The sequence below is a fragment of the Podarcis filfolensis genome (assembly GCF_964270895.1).
Source record: "Podarcis filfolensis genome assembly, chromosome: 10".
NCBI classification, from domain to species: domain Eukaryota; kingdom Metazoa; phylum Chordata; class Lepidosauria; order Squamata; family Lacertidae; genus Podarcis; species Podarcis filfolensis.
The window spans coordinates 35,590,640-35,614,634 of record NC_139612.1 but is presented as its reverse complement, the minus strand read 5'-3'; the positions used below and the strand labels follow the sequence as shown (position 1 = coordinate 35,614,634).

Below are 23,995 nucleotides of genomic sequence, written 5' to 3'. Positions count from 1 at the left end.
AGATTGATTGTATTTCTTTCTAGTCACATGAAACCCAAAACTGTTTGTGAACAGTAAGAACAAAAAATAAGAACAGCAATAAACATAACAAAGGAACATCAAGCACAATTCCAAATTCTCATTTGTTAAAATATTGCCAATTTGTTAAAATATTCCTAAGAAAGTCCTGTAAGACTTTATGCAGAAGTGTGTTTAACTTGCAATCGGATTCAGATTGGTAGAGGAATAAACAACTATTTCATACAATCTGGACTGGGGAAAAAAATTAAAAAAGAACCCAAGCAATGTTGCATGAATTGGACCTTGTATCCTTCCTCTCCCAAAGTAGGGTCTGAACTGCCAAGCTGTTTGATCTCAACTTCAGGCAAAACTCCCTTAAGCTGGTGCCTTCCAGATGTGTCGGACTACAGCATCATCTCTGACCATTGACTATGCTGGTTGGAAGTAATGGAATTTGTAGTCCAAATCATCTGGAAAGGACCAGGGTGGGAAAGAATTTGACTTCATGCAGACTTTTCAAAAGTAACTGATAGAATTGTATATAGGAGACAACACGGTATTGAGAATTATATTGTATAATAAAATGTAAAACTTTATTTATTTATTTTACAGCATTAGAAAAGTATTAGGAATGTGAGACAGTGTTTGTTTTTTTAATCGTCAAGCATGTACAATTACCAAACGCATTGCAAAACGGAACAAGAAAACCAATAATCTCTGGTCGTCATTCCACGATGGGTTAAATAGCCCCGAGTGTCCCTGAAAAGCTACTGTGTGCCGAATAAAAGCTGAAAAATCTCCACAGTGTCAGAGGGGTGAGTTTTCAGCTGTTCAGGATCATAAGATAATATTTCAACTCCCATAAAACAAAGAGTCAAAACAGAAGAGCATACATTTAGGGAAATGTTATGATAATTCTGGAAGTCATCTTACTTCAATCAACCCCATCCTCTTAAGTCAACTGAGTTTATGGGATGGCAACTTTCCCTCCCAATCAACCACAAAGAGGAGAGCAGATCTGCACACTGAATTATATACACCTGAGGAATCCGAATGCTCTGCATCACATTTGGCTCATTTAGACATGTATTACCCTATAGTAATTTAGAGGTATGCGGAATGTGTCCGGAGCATTTCCTCAAAGTAAGGTTATAGGCCCTGATCCAAAGATGTGATCCATGCACAAAAGCAGGTTTCTTTAAACTTACCAGTTAACAAGAGAGCAAAGAAATATTAGACACACTTTCAAAATAAGTTGTCTGTTGCTTTCAATAGTGTATCATTTGGATGTATGTTAATCCACATCGGGACGAAAATAAGCCTATCAATGAAAGGCATGGATTGGATTCATGCCCCATTTGCATGCAAGGATCCTGCTACATATGTGGAAGCCTGTTTTGGTGGATAGGTTGCCATTTTTGGATTTGGACTCCTGGCTTCAATTCTGAAATAATCTGCTCATGTGTACACTCATGGGACTGTATGTAGGTACATGGTGTAGATCAGTGATGGCCAAACTTGACCCTCCAGCTGTTTTGGGACTACAATTCCCATCATCCCTGACTACTGGTCCTGTTAGCTAGGGATGATGGGAGTTGTAGTCCCAAAACAGCTGGAGGGCCAAGTTTGGCCATCACTGGTGTAGATGCTTCAGAACTGTGCTCCAAAGTGGGCAGAGTGATGCACATTAAAGCCAACTGAAATTAATGGGCATCAAACCACATGCATCAGTATTGCAGGATTGTGGTCATTATGTTTTTTAAGCTGAGCATGGTAAAATATTTTATCTGTACACTTCTAGTGGCAATATAGTGCAAGTTTAGCATTCTTTTTCATATTATTTGCAAATGGATTCTGCCCCCCACCCTGGAAGCAAATAACTTGGAAATGCACTATATTCCACTACAGTTCAAGAAGTGGCTTTTACATTGGGTGAAAGCTCAAATATAATGTTGTGGCTGCTGAGACCAATATGGGAGAGAAATGGTTTGTTGCAGCTGGGGCAGAGGAAGGTGTCCAGTTGTGCTGCTGTATAACACATAAAAGCAGCACTGCAGGGTGATCAGGAAAGGTGGAAGGCCTGTCTGAGCTACCATATTGTTTCAACTAGATGCCCCTGAGAATCCCACACGAAGGGCACAAGGCCTTTGCTTGCCGTTGCTCACCAGCAAGTACAGATGGCATATACCCACCCTAATTTCTAGCCACTGGTAGAGTTACCACCTAAGAATTTGTCTATTCTCCTTTTAAAGCCATCTGAGCGAGTAGCCACCTCCACATTTTGTGGCAGCAAAAATCAGTTTAGCTATGATCTGTGTGAAGAAGTGCTTATTTTCATCTATTCTGCATCTCCTGCGAGTGAGATTCACTGTATGACCCCCAGGTTACAATGCATTATCACTGCACTGTGTATCTCTTCACCCACATAACTGAGTGTTGGACGCATGGAAATGTACAGCAGTGGTGATGTTATATTATGAGTTATATTATTCTAGATGTTACTGAGAAGAGGAGAGAAAGGGACATGAAGCAGCAGCCACTCAAGTGTCTCTTGTAATGCCTAGTTAGTCCCTAAATCCCAAGGAAATTAGTGAGAGAAAGGGTTGTATCCAATGTAACACTAAGGCTAGGGTTCTGTAAGCAGAAGGATTTTTCTTGTGTAACATAACCTTCTTCTCCCCCTTTCTTCTCCCACCGTGTGCCCCCTAAATCTGTTCTGGGACTTCTCTCAACCCTCCAGAACAGATTTTGGGATGCCATTGGGCACACATGGGAATGGGGGCTTCCATTGTGTTGATGGGAAGCTATGTGCTGGCTTCTGCAAGCGTAATGATTTAGCTGGATACGGATCACAGCATACAGTTAAATGCTTATATTCTATTGCTATCAATGGGTCTTATTTGTGATTAGCCATTCCTGGACTGTACCCAATACATATAACAATTTTGTTATAACAACAGGACTAAACTCTGTACAAAAGTATCATTTAATAATTTATAGTATTTATGAAGGCACATAAATAGAGTATAAACTATAACATTATTATTCTTACAAAAATTAATATTTGCTGTTAGTTCACTGTAAGAGGGGGGTTTGTTTTGGCCCCTGAATTATTGATTTTTTTATTTTTTTAAAAACCCAACACAGTTGTTTCTCAAAATGTAAGGTTTTTATCTGTTTTTTTACATGGTGGTTTCTTCCCACTCTAGTTCCACATCACCTAGAAAAGAAACAGACACAATAGTTGAAAGTTTTTAAAATTAATCTCAACCGGTCACACAAAATGGTTTAGAACAAATTAAGAATTAAATTATAAAAACATGTAGCTTTGACTGCTCCTGGTGCCACAAGAAAAGGGAAGGTAATGGAAAGTTTCTGTTGTGCAATTTTCTGTTCTGCAGTCACCATAGTAAAGCACAACTTGCTTATTGCTACTTTCCATTTGTGTCACAGAGCCATCCTACTTTACAGTGATGGGAGCTGGGGAAGATCCACTGGTGTAGCAAACATCAAATCCTATGCAGGCAAGATGGTGTAAGTGGTGGTGAGCTTTTTCTTTTACCCTCTCACTGACTGCATGACTAGGGCAGATGTAGTCCATTCCTGGGGTGTACCCCATGTCAGGGAAATGAAGGGGCTTAAGAGGCAGTGTCTCTGCATCCCCCAACCACTGAAAAGCTGAGGATGATAGAGCTGGATGTGAAGGCAGGAATGTATCAGAAAACAAGAGCAGAGTGATCAGGAGGGGCAAAGCCATGGAGCGCTTTGAAGGCATAGATGAGGAGTTTCTGCTGAAGGGGCAAAGAAGAGGGCTGGGTGTTCATCAGTATGTGGATGATACCCAGCTCTACCTCTCTTTTAAATCAGAACCAGTAAAGGCAGTGAATGTCCTGTGTGAGTGTCTGGAAGCAGTTGGAGGATGGATGGCGGCTAACAGATTGAGGTTGAATCATGACAAGACAGAATTACTGTTTTGGGGGGACAGGGAGTGGGCAGGTGTGGGGGACCTCTGGTCTTGAATGGGATAACCATGCCCCTGAAGGACCAGGTATGCAGCCTGGGAGTGATTTTGGACTCACAGCTGTCCATGGAGGCGTAGGTCATTACTTGGCATGGTACAGTGGATGCTCGGGTTGCGAATGTCTGCGCACATGTGTGTTGCGATTCGGCGCTTCTGTGCATGCGCAAAGTGCGATTTAGCACTTCTGTGCATGCACAACTGCCAAAACCCGGAAGTAACCTATGCCGGTAATTCTGGGTTTCGGCAGTCCGTAACCCAAAAAACACAACCTGAAGCATCTGTAACCCGAGGTATGACTGTACTGAATATGGAGAGCAAAGAGACGTCAAAGGTAAGGCAAAGATTTCATGCATATTCATTAAGGTAGATGGTGACATTGTTGATGGATGTGGAAGGTATGTGAGAAGAGGAGGGCTTAGTAGGAAAGATGAGAAGTGCAGTCTTTTGTTTTCATTTTTTCGAGATGACAAACATCCAAGTGGAAACACCAGACAGACAAATGGAGATGCAGAATTGTGTGGAGGGTGGAAGTTCTGTAGTGAAGAGACAGAGCTGGATGTCACTGGCATACTGATCATAATGAAATCCAGGGGATTTAATGAGTTCATCCAGTGACAGCTTGTAGACAGAGAAAACTAATTGGGTTTCCCCCCCAAAGGGCAGAAAACCATAAAAACAAATAAACCCCTGAAATCAAATAATGTTTCTCCATGCATGCTACTTCAATATGGCCAAACACTTGCACATGGCAACCTAAAATAGCCCCCTGTTTTGGTACAGTGTATATTTGTTTACCTTCCATGGCATCAAAAGAGTCCATCTTTTGCAGTACTGAATAATTAACAAAACACACAGGCTGACTGCTCCTCTTGATTGTCAATAAGTCCAAAACACACTGGTGCAAAAATATATACTGTGCCTGCAAAGTTTGAAAATAAAAGGTTTCTCAGTTTAGCTTATTTATGCATGAAGAACTTGCTTCTAATGGGAAAATGTTTTGAAGTTATTTTGGAATTTATACAAAGAGCACTTCTAGCACAAAGAACATTGTTACAGTGAATTCATGTTTTCTCAGACTCCAAGAGGTTATCTGAATAATATTTGGGAAAGTGGGCTTCCAGGAAAATCAGAAAATTTATAGGTAAGCATCATTTGTAGGGTTGTCCTCCCAAAAGTTACAACTGTGGAAGAAAACATCTCAAAATTATAATCCCAAGAAAAAGGTCAAGGTAAGACCTGCTTTGCTGCCACCAGGTAGAATCGGTTGGGGACATCCTTTCCTTGCAGGAAATGCTGCAAGGAGCATGGCCCTGACTCCTGACCTAAGGAGAAGATGATATTCCACAGGCTATTAAAATGCTCTCTGGGAGCCCAGGAAGAATTGACACATATTTTGATGCATTATTGTATATGCCATGGATGCAGAACCTGGAGCCATCAAGATGTTGTTGGACTACAACTCCCATCATCCCTGACCATCGGGCAATTGACTTCCAACAAGCACACAGAGTGCAAACATGACTGAGTGTATGGGGGGTGGGGCTCGTTTAATTTCACTGCACGCAGGTGGTATAGTGACAATAAAGGTTTGTTTATTTATTATTATTTATGGTGGTTGGAGATGATGTGGGCCAGAATCCAACAACATCTGTTGGACTCCAGGGCTCTCCATTCCTGGTGCATGTACTCAGCTAAGTTCCAGCTGGCTCTGTGTTGCAACATTGTAGATGAAATCCAACTCATCACTATACAGTATATCTTAGCTTGCCTTTTTTTACATTTCTCTTGGTGGGTAACAAAATGTTTCTCTGTCTCTGTCTCATTCTCTCTCTCTCTCTCTCTCTCTCTCTCTCTCTCTCTCTCTCATACACAGCATCATTCTATCAGCTTAACAGTTTATAAGTATCCAAAGATTCACTTAGAAGCCATTTACAGGATGAGAAGGAAAGCAATGCTGATTTTAAATTATTATTGTTGTTTTTATTGTTATTATTGGGGTTTTTTCTGGGGGGGGACGCAGGGGTACACATACCCCTAAACATTTTGTGAATCTAAGTTTGGCCTCATTGAGGGGCAGTATTTCAATATGAGTAGGAAAATGAGAGTACTCCTTAACATTTTTTAGAACAAAAGCACTGGTTATTATCATTAATATTTTGGAAACTGCACACTCACCTTTTTCTGTATTGTATCAGACTTTTAGGAACAGATATGAGAAGAAGCACAAAGGAGGATTGCATCTGTTTCTTGCTATGTGCACCAACAGGACTGTGCATGATACTACAGACTCTAAACCCAACCACCCCAATAAAGCCTTCTCCCCAACATGCTGCTTTCTATGTGTTGGAGTTTTTATTTTTTCACGCAGCAGCAATTTATCATTTGAGCCATCATCTGCAGTCTAAAGAGCTACAGTCCAAGGGGACAGGCTTGCGATCTCAGCTGCTATTTGTGACAAGTAGGCCATAGCATAGATTCTGAGCATCTTACCAGATTTTGTACCATACACATCCTTTCACTTCTCAGCTCAGCTACAAGACCATAGATATCCACAAAATCATGGTCATTTATATGCTGTGTTAAATGGTCCAGGGCGATATAAACTCCCGTTCTTCCGACTCCAGCGCTATAAGGAAAAAGTCAAGACTGAAGTATTTTCACGTGAATGTCTAACATCTCTAAATGGAAAATCACAGTTGCAATAAAAAGTAGATTACAGTTTTGACTAACTATAGACAATGATTATTTATTTTTAGGTGTACTTATGTCGGTGAAACCAAACAAGGTGCCCCAGAATCTTTTATTGACTAAGCATTATTGCATTCCCAGATTAGTACTATGGTATCCAATCAAAACAGAAGGAAGTTGCTGGCCTGGATTCACTCCTAATAGGGTTAAGAGGGTAAGTGCCCTAGCATACGTTAATGAAGGCTTTTTACTGCAGTTGTCATTGGTCTCACAGTCATTCCTAGCTCCATGTTGTTCTCCAACTGATGGCTCTCATTCATAGATATCTGCTGTGCTACACGAAGTAGGTTCCTCCAGACACTTCATTGGTGTTGAGCTATGGATTGCATGTTGCATGTTTTTCTTTTCTCTCCCCCATCCTTCCGTTCTAGCCCTAAAAGCAACATGCCTAGCGACTGCCATATCTAGAAAGAATAGGCAATGCCCCTAACTTAGCTTCATAGTCTAACCATCGAAAGTGTTCACTAGGCCACACCTTTTTATTATTATTGGCTTATCACTTGCTTTGTTTACAGGCCTGACACAGACTTTCATTTTATCTACTGAATATTTTGCTTCCTGCTTATTTTTATGTATATGCCCTTAAGGATGCTATTTATGTTACTGTACACATTTATGCTATGTGGGGTTGGGGTTAGGAGGAATTAGATGAAAAATATGTAAAGTCCCTTAATTTTTTTTACAAAGGAAAATAATTTATTACCTGCAGTGAACAACTATGGGTGTGCTATCATGTGCTCGGCTAGCACGGATCAGCTTTACAAAATGGAGTAATGATGCAGTCGTTTCAGGTACTCCATGTTCAGGCCAGGCTGTGAAGTTACACTGACGTACCATCATACAATCCCCATGCTTCCAAATACAAACAGAAAGAAGGAAGGTATCATTTAAGAATGGCCAATACTTTCAACTGCAGCTTGAGAGGCCACACATAACTGGGCTAAATTCAAGTCAGATTTTGTTGATGAGGCCCTACTAACTAAGCCTTCCCACCTAAGAACCTTGATCTTGACTGGATTATCTTATCTGACAAACACAATTAAGCATTGATAATGCAAAGAACAAAAATCAACCATCCTAAGAAGTAATAGACTTGGTTGGAAGACCAACATTGTAGGTGATTGTTTTGCCTCTGACAGAAGGTAAAAGTAAAGTGACCCCTGACCATTAGGTCCAGTCATGGACGACTCTGGGGTTGCGATGCTCATCTCACTTTACTGGCTGAGCTTCCGGGTCATGTGGCCAGCAGGACTAAGCCGCTTCTGGCAAACCAGAGCAGCGCACAGAAACGCCGTTTACCTTCCCGTTGGAACCAAGCCGTTCGAGTACCAAGGTACCACTGTATTTGGAAGCATAACATTCAATATAGTGTATTCATAATGGAATAATAAATATTATGGATAGCTTGATATGTTTTGAATTAAATTCAGAAATGTAAGCAGCATGGTTTTCACAGAAACGGTAACAACTTTAAAAAAAAAATCACCAGACCTTACCCTTTCAATCTTTAAATCCCTGATGGTCCAGTCTATTTGAACGTCTTCTACTAATTTAGTAATCACTATATCTCCAAAAACAGTCACTGGTATGTTGTCTTCAGGCCAGTATTGATGACATCTTATCTGCAATCAGTATGGAATAAAGTGGCTTATTTTGGGGAGGGGGGAATAACAACATGAAGGCTTTTTGAAAGGCAATTGGCAGTTACCAAATGTATTTCTTAAGTTCATATATTGGTAACTTACCCGTCCTTTTTCAAAACACTGAGTAAGCATAACAAGGGTTTTTGCTCTTGTTTCCCATACCATTCTCCAGAAATCCCCCACTGTGCCTGGTAATGGTCCTTGAGTAGCAATGAATTCATTTGGACATAAATAGCCCTAAAGAAAAGATGAACCATAGCAAATGCTTATAAAGAAAAAGAGCGAAAACGATGCATTCAGCAAGCCATCTCATTTGCAGCCTATGACTATATTAAGAGAAATGCACCTATTATTGCAGGAGGGTCCTTCAGCAACTCAGTGCATTCCTATGGGTGTTCAGAAGGAACTAGCCTCTACTTTTTGGAACGAGAGAGAAAGATGTAGGAATCTTTTACTGAGCCTATGAACTCTTAAAAATATTGTATGTCGAGGTATTTATTTATTACAATTCTAAACAGCTCATCCTCTCAAAAGAGCCCAGCACAGTTTACATCATGGTCAACTGAACTACAATAATTAACATATTTAAAACAGAGTATAAAAAAAAATCCCACATGGATGGCATCAGCGCTCTCATGTGCAGACACATACACACACAGAGAGAGATGACAGAGTGGTGGAGAAAGCCCTCACTCTGCAGAAATCTTTATATCAATCTTCTTCATGGGTTTGATATATAGTCAGAGATACATTTGGTATATACTGCATTACAAATGGAGGCTGGTATTGTTTGCTATGCCTTAGTTTTGCTGCTTTTCTGTAAAACTGTAAGAAACCAGCCCTCTTGGATCTGGCTGAGGGTTCATTTAGTCCAGAGCCTGCTTCCAACAGCAGCTTTACCAGTTGAGAGAGCACATAACAAATGTAACATTTTGCACCCCTAAGTTACAGAATCTCACCTCATTCTTGCAGGAGAGAGGATTAACATAGCTTTTCCTTGCCACCTGTTCTGTATATAATGTATCAGGTGACTAATAAACAGCTGTGCATTATTTGACCTGTAACTATTTAGATTTTTATTTGACTTCTGAGCATAATTCCGTAAAGAACTAATCATTTTCTGCATAAAATATATTTGTTTCAAACCACACACACACAAACACACGCTAAAAATAGGAAGAATGTGATAACAATTACAAATGATCCCAAACTTACAGACACATAACTAGCATTGATGTAATCCGATCCAGGTATGCTAGCATCAGGCATCAGCTTCACTCTGTTGTTGTTATCTGTACAACGAAAATAAAGTCAATGAAATGAAATATGCTTGTTTCTTCTATTTGTTTCAAACCACTTGACCTATATGTCTATACTCGTGTTTACATATGTTATAGTGTTGATTTTTAATGGGGTACAGAAATACCGTAAGGGTCCTAATATGACACTAAAAAGAGTATAAACCTGGAGTAAAAAAAATTCTACACTTCTTTGTTATAACTGCCGTCTTTGTGTCCAGCACGTTCTTGCAGTTTACGTACCTTTTGACAGATAATTACTGTTAGCGGGATGCCTATATTCACCTACCTTCTGCCACTGTTAAAATGTGGTAACTGGGGGGGGGGGTTTAAAGGTTTGAGCAGTTCTTTACAGTATTTGTCATTTCTGCGTAGCCATGATGTAATAAGAACTCCAAATATGGTTCTTCCTCACTCCTGAATATGTAAACATAATGCCCATTTCTAGTCTTATGTAGTACAAATAAAGTATGCTAGAATATATTTCAAAAGTTAGGGTTCACCCAGACTTCTGCTTTTCTGGTCGCTTTACCCAATCTTTACCACTGAATCAGAGCAAATGTCTACCGGGTTTTCTGCAGACTGACATTCTGTGAACTGACATCTGATTCAGTGCTAAAGCGCAGGTTTTCCCAGGGAAAGCGGTGGGCAAACAGAAGTAAATCCAACTGAATTCAGTGGTGCTTGCTCTAAGTGTGGTTAGCACAGGGCCAGATTTAGGTTTGATGAGGCCCTAAGCTACTGAAGGTAATTGGGCCCTTTATATGTCCAGCTGTCCTTTGTCAACAACAAATTGTTGCTGTTTTTTGTGTTGAATATATGCTATATGGTAACATATGGACCTAATAGGTATCTAAAGCCATTTGCACATTACATCATAGGGGGCCTACACAACACAAAACACTGTTGCTGTATGTAGGGTTTTTTTATTTGTTTTTTTATCTTATATTTTGGAAATGTACATCCAGTTTTTCCCCCTTAATTTTTTTGGCGGTCCCCAAAAGTGGGGCCCTAAGCTATAGCTTGTTTAGCTTATACTTAATATGGCACTGGGTTAGCATTTCAGCCTTAAACTGTTTCCTATTCTGAATTTTAAAAGCAATAGAACACATCCTTCATTATTGTTCATCTTACACAGAAATAAGTGAATTCCTCTATTACCTGTGGATTTTATCTGTGCTTCTTTGGCTAGCCTCTCTGCCAAAATGGGGGGAAATGACTGCCCATTTCTTAGCACCCAGAATCTTTATTTCAAAAGTAAAGTAAATTTAAAGCTCCTTTCCTACTGCCTCCCCCCTGGAGGTTTCCTTGATTTATAGCAAAACTGTCCCTCCCTGATGCCTGAAACAAGATAGGATGACTAGTTTATACTGAACTGTGAAATCAAGGTGGTGAAAGTGGCTGCAGTCCCAACCCCATTTACTTGAGAGTAAGCCCCACTAAATTCAATAGGATTTACTTTGGAGTAGACACAGTTAGGTTTGCAGCCATGGATGCCTTTGTGATGGGTAATCAATCAGTTCATTAATTTTTTTGTCTTTAAGCTGTCACAAGGCTCTTAGCATAAAAGACTAATACTGCTACCCTTCTGGAAATTCATTAACTTTGAAAGGAAACATGCAGGGGATGTAGATATCTTGTAAATATCTGTTGATGGCTGAGATGCACATTAAAAATATGCATATATTTGACTTGCGGGACAATGATATAAACACACACACACATGTGAAAATGAACATTGGAATGGACTGAAGCATGTTTGTACGTGCCCAGCCCTAAACCATTTTGACTGCAGTTTTTTATTTCTATGAACCACTTTTGTATTCTCTAAATGAAAAGTGGATTTAAAATGATTTTAATAAAATAATTAAAATAAGGTAAAAAAATAAAACCTCTGCAACAGATAACAGGAACAGCTGTTCTAAAAAGTTAATAGCACAGAATGTGGTTACATTAACAGAGGAATGCCTTGCCCCCGTCTCACATCACAGCTAATGCTTAAAATAATAGTGGCATTTCTGTCTTATTAACTGAAAAATGAAGCAGTGTTGACTACAGAGAGACAGACCCCTGTCTCCTATGATAAAAATCTATCCTCAACTTATAAGTTACCATATATTCACTCTGATCTTTCGGAAAACTCTTACACAGCACATTTACAAGTATCTTAAGAAAGCATTGCCATATTTAAAGGGAAACTGCCAACAGGTGGATTTCACCTTTTTATTTACAAAAAATATATATTTTTCACTAAGCATAAAATAAAGATGTTGATACCACTTTGATTATGTTACGAAGCTAGAAACTTTTTGAGACTATATAAATACCAGCACCAGTTTAATGGCTGTGAGTGAAAGCAAAAACTTAATTATAAATAATCTTTACTTTAGAAAAAAACCCACAAAACTCTCAAGTCTGTAATAAGAAATTATCATGTGGTAACCACACTTCTTCCCAAACATTACAGTGAAAAATAATAATAATAAAAGTTTAAGACACTTTTTAGCTGGTGGGGAGAAAGAATGATTTGTAAAACACAACATACATGGCTTGATGTTGGGAAAACGGTTTTTAGACCTGTTCCAAGGAAGATCAGCATCAGCTGAGGCAAGATCTGGAAGAAACTTGGGAAGTTCCTATAAAGCAACATATACTGTACGTTAGAATGTCTTTGGGGTTGCTTTGTAGATCAGCAATGTAAATATAATATGAAATTTGTTCACTGAGTGGCATACACAATATTACATTTATAGATGCATAATACAATCTTAAAAAGAAGTTCCTAAATGCTAGCAAGGCTATTTGTCTTTGCCCTCCAAAATAAGTTAATATACCTGATAAATGTTTTTGCAAGGTACAAAAGGGAGTAAATAGATCCACTATTTATTTATTTTTTAGAAAGTCTCAGATAGAAAAACTTATTAAAGTTACATGTCATCCAAAGTGAAAATTAACTTTTTTAAAAAAAGTTATTAAAAAAATATTTTGATGCATTTTAGCATTTGTATGTCTAAAATAAAATGTGGCAATGACACCAAAATAGAATTCAGGTGAACCATTCCAGTATGAGGAAAGATTTGGAGGGGTTGAGGTGCATTGAATTTCTAAGGACAGCTGGTAACATTACAGAAGCCTTTCACCTCACTGTCAACCCTTGTTACAACAGCAGTTTCAGATGCTAAACTACAGAATAGACTGTCAGGCTGAACAATCTAAGCTTATATGAACTTTCACCTTGGAAGTCAAGATGAAGTCGGAGTGCCACTTTCTGTGTTTTTGTGTGTGGTTTTTAATGGAGGGAACTAAATAAGGAGAAAGGCTTTTCCTGAGTTGTTTCCCTTGTAGTTATGATGGCCTAGTGCTTTGCTACAGTATGAGAACAAGAAAGTATTTAATCAAACATGGGCGATTGGCAATTTGTTATTCCTCACTGACCTCTGCCTCAGTTCAGGAAGGACAGGAAGATGTATATTGGGCATAACGAATAGGGATAAGGAAATACATGAATGAATCACAGCCCAGTTCAAAGTATTAAATGTAATCTACAATGCAAGGGAATAGAAGTGGCATGGCCAGGTCACATAAAAAGTAGGGTACCTCAATGGCTACTTTTTAAAACTTATTTTAAAAGCAAATAAAAGCAAATTGTTGTGAAGATTCGTTGCTTTCACCACCCACTATCCTCAGCTATTTTCATTTATTTAGACTTCCTGCCAACACTGTCATTTGTTTTCTTGAGGTAAAATACTCTCATTCAAACATATTTCTGTAAACAACTCAACGCTCATCTAGCACCAATTGAACATGGACTGAAGTTATGGGCAAAGTTCAAAACTTTGCAAAGCAAAATGATACATGGATAATTATTTCCACCTACCTGCTAATGTAAAGTCCATGATACAGAGATGCCCTTTTTGATTTTAACATTTTAAATGCACATGCACATGGAAGGTAGCATGGTATACTCCTAAAGGCTTTGTATAGATATTAAAAAGCACTACAAATAAGATGCTACCCTAAAGCACTCCACAGCATAACTGCCAAGGAGAATGAAAGACAATCATCCAATGCTATTCTCTGAAATGGACCCTGGAGACAGGATCGGAACCACTTTAAAACAGTGCTTCCGATACCCATCCCACTAAGTTGGCTCAAATGGATACTAAGGTCAATAATATCAAAAGCTATGGAGAGCTCAAGGAAAAATAAGAGCTCAAGGAAGAAGAAGGAGTCACACTCCCAGTAAAGGTCATCCAACAGGGTGACCAAAGTTGATTCAGTTCCATAGCCAGGCCTGAACCCAAACTGAAATGGGTTGAAATAATGTTTCATCTGCACTGGAAACTTCACTGCAGATTGCAACAGGTGTGGATGAGGCATCAAGATCACTACAAAGGCAAGCGACTTTGTCCTCAAAGTGTCTTGGGCTTCCAAAGGGCATAAAACTTCATTCCCTAGAGCAGATGCTGGACATTACAAAAAGGCTTCATGTATGAAAAAGCTCCATACACATATAGATTCATATGGGAGTAGGCTATTTTTGAATGACTTTACAGTACTTTCAGGGGTGGCTAAACTGTGGCCTTCTAGAAGCTGTTGGACTACAACTCATATCATCCCTGATCATTGGCCATACTGACCAATGGGAGTTCAAGTCCAACAACATCTGGTGGGCCACAGGTTTCCCTTCTCTGCCTTACCACTTGTTTTTATGTTTTATTATTAGTGCTAGTTTACTACTATTTTAACAGAGTAGTATGCTACAAATGCAACTCTCAGTTTCCCTGTCCTAGTAAGATGGAATTTCTGCTCTTGTTAGAAAAAAAAGAGCTCTCCATGCACTGTTCAGAAGTATCTTATGGTGAGTTCATTATTACATGCAGACCAAGACTGCTTAAGAACCATGATCAAGAATCTGTAGGAAATACTATTCATCTTATAACTCTTTTGTTATTATTTCCTAAGTGAGTGAAACATTATAATCCAATAGTATAACTGTCAATCGATTTTTTCTTCTTCATTATTCACAGATCCAGACAATGAACACTTCATGGCAAATATATAAATCCAAAATAATAAAGTCACTGGAGAATGACAAATGATTTTTAGGATAGTAAATGACTCCATGTGCTGGTAATGATGAACATGCTACTGAGATAACAAAAATGATCTATTTCTGATTTTTTTAAAAAAAAACGATAGCCATAGAAAATAAGTTACTTACAAAAACAATGAAAAGTCCAAGACTTAAGCATAGTTTTGGCATGACATAGCTATTATATAAATTTTACACACTCTTTGGAAGACCTATCTGTTTTCAACAGGAACAAAGGCTCTCGATGCTACAAGATGAGACATTGCTGGTTGTGACCATACATAGCGTAATCCATTGCAGACTGCAGCTATGACACCTTACAGAGATGAGCGGGTGCTAAACAAGAGTAACTCTCATTTATCTCGGAGGGATTTATAAAAGAAAAGTGTCTGGAAGGTTGGTGAAGGCTATAGGTCAGTGGTGGAGCACCTACTTTGCCTCCAGATTCAATTCCTGAGAGAGACTCTCTGAGAGAGGTAAAGGTAAAGGGACCCCTGACCATTAGGTCCAGTCGTGACCGACTCTGGGGTTGCGGCGCTCATCTCACTTTATTAGTCGAGGAAGCCGGCATACAGCTTCCAGGTCATGTGGCCAGCATGACTAAGCCGCTTCTGGCGAACCAGAGCGGCACACGGAAACACCATTTACCTTCCCACCAGAGTGGTACCTATTTATCTACTTGCACCTTGATGTGCTTTCAAACTGCTAGGTTGGCAGGAGCAGGGACCAAGCAACGGGAGCTCACCCCGTCACGGGGATTCGAACCGCCAACCTTCTGATCGGCAAGTCCAAGACTCTGTGGTTTAACCCACAGCACTCCTGCTTAAACCATACAGAGCTTCTGCCAGCCAGTGTGGACAATACTGAGCTTGATGGAACAGTGTTCTGATGGTATAAGGCAGCTCCCATTGATCTCTGTGTTCCCAGGCCTGAGATAGGACTCCAATGTGAATTATTATTCTTTCCTAGAGGGCATTCAACTCACCCATGTTTGGGCTGCTGGGAGGAGGAAATTTCACCTGCTTCAAGATTCTATACCATCCTGAAACTTTGTGCCCATTTTCCAGATACTCCATGTCTCCTGCTGGGGACCCTTTCCCAGTCTGAGAATGACTCATTTAAAACTCCTTTCAAATTACAGTGGTACCTCGGTTTATGAACCTAATCCATTCCGGAAGTTCATTCTTAAATTGAAACCGTTCTTAAACCAAGGCGCGCTTTCCCTAATGAGACCTCCCACCGCCTGTGCCCTTCCACCGTTTGGCTTTCATTCATAGACTGAGGTAAAGTTCTCAAACAGGGACACTACTTCCGGTTTTGTGGAGTTCGTAAACTGAATCGTTCGTAAACAGGACTGTTCTTAAACCGAGGTACCACTGCACAGTTATATTGCTGAAATTGCCATTTAAAAAATATATGGATTTCTCTAAGATTAGAGTCAAAGGGATAATGAATACTTGGTGTCATTGCACAGGAGGCAGAAGGAAGATCACGGTATGGATAATTCTGATCGCACTGCAAGAAGGAGACTGTAGTACCTAAATGGATAAACTGGTAATTGGGTCTTGATGATCAAGGCAAGAGTCCTTCATGGCCTTGCTTGCTTAAAATGGACATGAAATGTGACACATGAAATGAGTGTAGGTCTTGCAATGTTGTGACAACTGCTGGTAACATACCAAAAATTCTTCCTGAAACTTTAGGTTGTTGTTTGTACAAAGCTCTTCAACGTGTTGTAGAAAACATTTCTTGCCTATGGGCCTAGAAAACATTTTTAGAGAGAGTTAGTGGTTGCCTAGAATTTAATAATCGGAATCGAAATATATTGTTATCCAGATGTATAACAAAGATTAAGAAAAACATACCAATATGAATAGTTTACAAAAGGGAATAATTGGCTTTGCGTTAGGAATTGTTTTGAAATAATAACCTCTTGCCACTTCAAACCTCCCCTGATTTAGTTGATATAACACAACTGTTATCTACAAACTGTGTGTTACAAATGTGATTGCTCCAAAGTTCAGTTGTTTGATATTTATGTGTGTCTGCAAAGTCACCTCTCAGTTCTATTCAAGCACATAATGCTTCTTTTGTCACACAGAAACCATTCTATACAATGCAGGGCTTTAGATATATAAAATATAGCAGTGACTTCATTCCCATAATTACATGGTTTTTAAACCCCAAGGAGTTAAATATCCCCATATTACTTGCCAAGCTAAAACACAGACATGCAGGCTTCACCCCAGAGAGAGAGAAAGCATTTCTCCAGTTACCATGCAATTAGTCATGCTTTTATGATTTATACACAGTTTGGAGCTTTTTCTAATAAATATACAAAAAGAAACCACACATTGTGATTCACCAAGCTAGCAAATCTATAGCCACAATGTAAAAATTAGCAGTCAACTTACTTGATGGATTTTCTATAACTAAGTAACCTGTAATAGAGATTATGTTAAATGATGTAAGTTGCGAGTCAAAGAACACTTTGCATTCTGGTTAGGTTGTAGACACAACAGAGAGGTCAAAACTAAGAAGTAAAAAATTAATTCAATATTCCAAATGAATCAATTTTAAAACTTATTTGTGCTCCTTGTTATGGGATACTAAAGCAGTTGCACCAATTCTAAAACACTCTTAATTTTTTTACTAACGTGGAAATGAGATCTTGGTGCTATGGAATATCTAACTTGATTTGTATAGTGCAAAGATAATTAAGCACAACGGTTAGGTGGTTTAAAAGTCTTAGTTCACATTGCTTCTCTGTTCATATCTTTCTTCAAACTCCTTTCTTCTCAAAAGCAGTAGAAAAATCCAATGTTTCAAAGCACACCCTGTTATGACATTATACACCTTAGTGTTGCTGTCTGTCTCCCATAGAAAGCTTTTTAAAGCGCCCACTGAGCTCAGATGAACTAGTCACACATTTCATAGCAATCTGCTTCATGTATGCATGCAATGTAAACTTTTCTAAATCGCTCAACACCTATAGTCAGCAGTGGCTAATATCTTGAGCTTGGCTGAGGATTGGTCAGTGGGCTGCAGCCTGACTCCTCCTAGTTGTAGATGTTTGGCAAAGGACGCACGATTTCAAGAAGGATCAAGGAGCTGACAGGTGCTGCTAAATTCGGGGATGCCTCCAGGATGACCTCTCATTTCCTGAAGGGAGGGTGCTGTGTCGAAAGTGGCACATAATATTCTCCTGTACTGCATTTGGCACAGGGTGATATCAAAACAAGTGATACTCATGGATTTATGTCCATTGATTTCAGTGGGTCTGCTCTGAGTATGGCTAACTGGATATCGTTTCACAGAATCACAGAATTGCAGAGTTGGGAGGAAGGCCAAGGGTCATCTAGTCCAACCCCTTGCAATGCAGGAATCGCAACTAAATCACAACTAAAGTGTCCCTGACAGATGACCACCCAACCTCTGCTTAAAAACATCCACCACCTTCTGAGGGAGTCCGTCTGTTGATGGTACCCAGGCCCTCCAAATGGGAGTGGCAAATACAAGGTAAGAAGCAGCCTAAAGTCTGAGTAATAAAATCTATACTGTAAAATGAGAATGGAAAGGAGGTACCACAAGATAGGGAAAAAATTATTCCTATATGCAATTGCAGCAGCAAGAATACACCTTGCGAAGAACTGGAAAGGAAATTACATACCTACGAAAGAGGATTGCTTAATTAAATTAACAGAGTTTATAGAATTGGCAAAATTAACTGTGGTAATAAGATACCAAACACACCAGAAATTAAGGGCAGAATGGTTATGGTTCAAAGATTACATGAACAAACACTGCTCTAAAGATAACATGCTGATATGTTTAGACTCGGCTTGTAAGGATGACCTGATGTTATATTATAATATATTATAATATATTATAATAGTACCATAAAAGAAGTAATTACAGTGATAAATGATATGCAATGTAAATAAGAATTTAGATGGTGGAGGGAAGTCACACGGGTGTGGTATTTTATGTTCCTTTTGTCCTTACTTTTTCTTCTTACTTTTTTCGTTTATTTTGTGGTTAAGTGTGTGTATCTTATTGTTTTGTTTGTTTGTAAGTATGCCTAAATAAAACATTTAATAATGATGATGATGATGTAATATAAATTGTATTCATTTATGGGGTGGGGGGCAGATTCAGCAACTGGCTTCCTAAGCTGTGAAATTTAGAGAAGGATGTGAGGAACAGAGAAGCATTCTATATAATGACCTTGTTCCTATAAACATTTCTAAATAGCAGCATACTTCTCAAATTGTTTTACCCTGGTATATCAATGAAGAACCTGAACTCCAATGACCAACTTCTTTCAATCTGCTTTTTAGCATTTTGTTAAAAAAGTGTGTGTAATAGGGGTCAGTATAAAAATGGCTGGAGAATTTCCCAGCTTCCATCTCTTGCTTTCAATGGAAGATTTTAGGAAATTCATTTATTAAAATCAATTTTGGAATTCTGTTGCTGAAGTTCTGGTTCTGCAGAACAAATTGATGACGGATGTGGCTTGTGCATAGGATACTTCACAAAAAAATAATACAAGAAAGTCACATTAAAATTAACCTAACGTGTAAAAGGAGAACATTGCATGGGAAATGTTCTGAAGAAGTGTGCATCTGAAGAAGTGTGCATGCACACGAAAGCTCATACCAAGAACTAACTTAGTTGGTCTTTAAGGTGCTACTGGAAGGAAAAAAAATTTTTTGTTATTGCATGGGAAAGGAAGTGATACTCTCAGGGAAGCCATTGCTGAATAGAAGTCCTGAGGTGCTTCTATAAAGGCGAGGAAAGAAGGACAAATTATTACAATGCCAATGTAGAAATTCACTAGCTCAGGGGCAACTTGCTGTAATAAACTCGCCCAACTATGTAGATAGATCCTATTTTTAAAAATATGTTTTACATGGACAAAAAATGAAATCATGTGTTAGACAACAGGTATTCATAAACTTATCTAAATCAGTAAATTGGTAAACCAAAACGAGGATTGTTCTGCTAAAAAACATAAGGTTCCCGCTGAAAAAGCTGAACATTTTTTAATAAAGCATTTCTCAGTGGAGATATTTGTGCTTTCTTGGTGATTTATTTTTAAACTTTCAGTTAAAAGGGCAAACCATGTGTCATCAATAGAACTAGATACAATTGCAGCTTAATTGAATTAGGGATCATGTTTGATCTATGCCATGTTTATATGTCTACCGTACAAAACTTGGTTTTGAGGAGTTTAGTGTTTCAGAAAGAGTGGACACCAAAATGCCCTTTCTGCTAATTTAGGCTGCAAACCAGAGAGTAAGTCACTTTGAACTCAATGGGGCTTCCTTCTCAGTTGACATGCACAGGCTTGCACTGTTAGTTCTCTATTCAGGCAAATATCTTTGCAGTTTTGTAGTAATTCAAGGACACCATTTTATTTCAGACTGGAAAATTCAATATTGCAATGAGACTTGCCTATGAATGTTTACTTGGGTGTAAGTTCCACTGCATAGGCATATTCCCAGATAGGTGTGCACAGGATTTCAGTCTGAATTGCTTTAAGGTTCTTAGAATAAGCTTTTTGAAATAAATCAGACATTGCTCTGTTAGCAGTTTGGCTTTATTCATATAACACCCAGCTTTACTTGACAGTCTGATCCTACGAATGTTTGGAAATACATGCCGCTGGGTTAAGTAGGGTTTAATCCCATGAAAGGTAGTGTAGGATTGCAGCCTACAATGCCATAATTAAATATCAAATAATAAAATCTGTGTTAAGGCAGCCTGCTCTGCTATTGGACCTTGTGTGAAATATATTTTGGAGCCCCTTCTCAATTTTGGGGGGCTATACACCAGTGCCTAATTACATACCTTCTGGCTGGAGATAAAACATTATTATGAGAGGAAGAAATTTAATTAAACATGGAGAACACAACTTCAGAATCTATAGGAAGAATAGATGGATTTTATGCCTAATAGTAATCGACATGACAAAGTTATTATTAGAGAAATGAAAACAAACGCAAATGATTGTATAAACACAGCATATGACTAAATTATAATTTATGATAATTTAAACATATCTATGCATTTGGTGGGCCCCTGGAAGCTTTGGGCTTTTGTGTTCTACATACCCTGCATAATATGAATAAGAACATAATATGAGCTTGCGGGATCAGGCCATTGTTGCATCCAGTCCAGCATCCTGTTCTCACAGTGGCTGACCATATGGCCACCACATTATATGTCTGCCACTGACACTGCATGTGGGAATGGGATTCTTCATCCATCTGGATCAGATCGCATGTGGGTAATATCAATGCACCATAGTTTGAGAGGCTACATGTGGAGAATCCTTTGCTGAATCGGTAGCAGGGGTATACCTAGTGATTGGATAGGTTGGTCCCTGCCAAGGGCCCAGACAGTGGCAGAGGAAGCCGCTCGGGCACCTAGGGTGGCGTGCCCAGGGGAGGGGCAAGGGCAGGGCGGGCACTCCGTGGGGCCTCTGGAGTATGCCTGCCTCCTCCCACTGAGCCACCCTACAGCTGGGGGAAGGCAGTGGGTGGACCATTTGGGCAGCATGGAGCCTGCGTGCGCCCAAGCCACTGTGTCTCTCCCAGGAGAGATGCATGGCTTGGGTGCACTGCAGGCCCTGTGATGACTGCCGCCTGGCATTTTGTCACCCCCCTCTGTGGTGACACCCGGGACGGACCGCACCCACTGCACCTCCCTTACTCTGCCCCTGGGCCCAGGCCCAGGCTGATTGTAGAGAAATCTAACTTCTCCACTCTGGCTAGGAGTGGCTAGGAGCCTGTCTGCCCTTCGGCGCATAACCCAGGCCACTCCTACGCTCTTCTGCAAGGGATACGGGCAGGGGTACCAATACAGCTCTTTGCCAATGGCACAAAGCAGCTTAGGTATGCCTCTGATTTCCACATGCAAACAGAAGTTCAGATCAAATGGTTCTGATTTAACTGTTCGTAGGTAAGGGGATTGATCCTAGGCTCTTCCTTCTGCTCTCAGCACTGGCCTCCTCTGGGATGGGAAGCTTATTGTACATAGCACCATAGGATATATCCAGGTGAATTAGGGCCAAGAGTTAAGTGCATTATATAATTCCTAATACAAAAGAAAAATCCAAGCATACTCTGTGCAAGGAATGTAAACTTGTCAAGGACACAGGAATAGGGACCTTTCAAGAGACAGGAAGGTTATTACGCCATTGCATAAGTTTTCTTCAAGTTGCAGACCACTAATAATGCAATATACCTGTTTACAAGAAACCTATGCAAGAGATCCATGCCTCAGTACTTTATTATGCAGCAATTCAAAATAGATCAATGGCAAAATAAATGTGTTGGTCTTTAAGATGCCACAAGAATATATTGTATTTAGTGCAACAGAATAACATAGCTAATTGGCTACCGCTTTGTAAGACGTATTTGAGTGATAGGTGCAGCCTTTGAGCCTAGCTGAAGTTCCATTCCAGCATGACATTCTCCCCTTCCCCCTCACTCAAGGTTTTTTTTTTTTTTGGTCTAAATTTTATAAGAAGCCATTTATTTATGTTGGCAATGGTGACTGGAGTTCATATTGTCATACAGCATCAGCTTACTCTCTGGGTCAATCTGTTAAAAATCTATGGGGAATTACAGCTTGTTCAATAGAAAACCACAGAAATGAATGAGCAGACTAAAGGCTTAACTCATAAGCACCACAAGCACTTGCTAGGAATAACCAAGGAAGTAATTTTCAATGAGTTAAATGAGATTTTCATAGGTCTAACCCATCAGGGACAGTACAGATCAATAATTCCTTATGAGAGGCCCTTACAATAGTCCCCCACCCAACCAATGTACTGGAGCTCAATATCAGGGCTTAAGAGTACTTCATAACAGTCTAAGACATTCATACACAAAGACAGTTAGCACATTTTGAGCTGGCAGCCCTCTTGGCAATTTCTGAGCTTCATCTTTCCCACATTCAGAGGAGTGGTTTAAAAAGGGGGGGACACAGCAGCAACTGGCAATAATGTCAAATGCTGTTATTAAGACAGCACTGAGATTTTGACGTGATCCAGTGCATATGACTTTTAGTCTTCAGTGCTGATGAGAGAAGGCACTGTTATCGGGAATTTGTAGAAAATGTTTTTCATGCATTAAATACGCAGTTGCTACCTTGGCTACTGTTACTGATCCAGTCTAGACAACTCTGGTCAAAAAAACAACACCTCACATCACCAGCAGCCAATTATGTGGACCAGATAGGGAAGCAGCACAATGCTGTCATGACATGAGTAAGTTTTGCCACATGTTATGGAGGAGGGAAGCTAGGAATAGAGTTGTCATTGTGAGTGGCAGCCTTGTTTAATCATATCGCGTAGTTCCCTAATTTTTATGAATTTATTCTAAATTAACTAGATGCTTTATAGGAAAGTCAGTTGTGTTGTAGTGCTTAGCATGTTGGACTAGCACCTGGAAACTGGGGTTAGTATCTCCACTGGTGACCTTAGACTAGTCACTACCTCACAGGGTTGTTGTGGAGATTAAATGAGGGAAGGACCATCTACAGCACCTTGAATTCCTTGGAGCAAAAGGTGGGTTATGAGTGGGGGGAAATAAACAAACTGATAATAGTCAATCACCAACTGTTGTCCAAGAAAACTTCAGTTTGAAGTTCTGACTATCCGAACAAATACTATTCTTGATATACAAAAGTCAGAATGTCTAATTTCATCGGGGGAGGGGAGTACTTTTGTTTTCATTAGTACCAGCAATAATCATTCTCTTTTTATCTACCTGAAGGTGGCTTTCTACAGCTGCCTCACATGAAATTAGTTATTGGAAGATTACATATTGTTTTATAATGCAGATCAGCACAGGTTTGGCAAACCTCAAAAATAAAGTATGTCCACCTTTAACTGGATGCTTTCAAAATGAACTTCTGTAATTTCTGTTTGAATCCGCTCTGAGGGGTTATGCAGATGGCTGTAAACATGTATTATTTTTACTTGGGATCTACACGTCTGCACAAGGAATGATTTTTATTGCAGCCATTTAAAATAGAGAAGTTGCAATGCCAACAATACTTCCTTTTCTCCCATCAATGTCCCACCACTGTGCAAACCTTCGTCTTTCAAAAAATTATCTTTTTGAGACCTGTGTACACCACTTTACTTCTTTTATTTGTGTTTTAAGGCAGCAGATAG

General features: G+C 39.4%; 1 protein-coding gene across 2 annotated transcripts in view; it reads right to left on the bottom strand.

The window, feature by feature from the left end:
* Positions 1-559: 559 nt before the first annotated feature.
* PTPRQ (protein tyrosine phosphatase receptor type Q) overlaps positions 560-23,995 on the bottom strand; it is a 103,041-nt gene continuing 79,605 nt past the window's right edge. For both annotated transcript variants that reach the window (XM_083573278.1, XM_083573279.1), the window contains 10 exons: positions 17,220-17,246; positions 16,485-16,566; positions 12,256-12,346; positions 9,628-9,704; positions 8,515-8,649; positions 8,266-8,391; positions 7,473-7,621; positions 6,512-6,647; positions 4,817-4,940; positions 560-3,220 (listed from right to left, as the gene is read on the bottom strand). In XM_083573278.1, the coding sequence (XP_083429404.1) occupies positions 3,183-3,220; positions 4,817-4,940; positions 6,512-6,647; positions 7,473-7,621; positions 8,266-8,391; positions 8,515-8,649; positions 9,628-9,704; positions 12,256-12,346; positions 16,485-16,566; positions 17,220-17,246 (985 nt within the window). In that variant the 3' untranslated portion in view covers positions 560-3,182. The remainder of the gene's footprint in view (positions 3,221-4,816; positions 4,941-6,511; positions 6,648-7,472; positions 7,622-8,265; positions 8,392-8,514; positions 8,650-9,627; positions 9,705-12,255; positions 12,347-16,484; positions 16,567-17,219; positions 17,247-23,995) is intronic.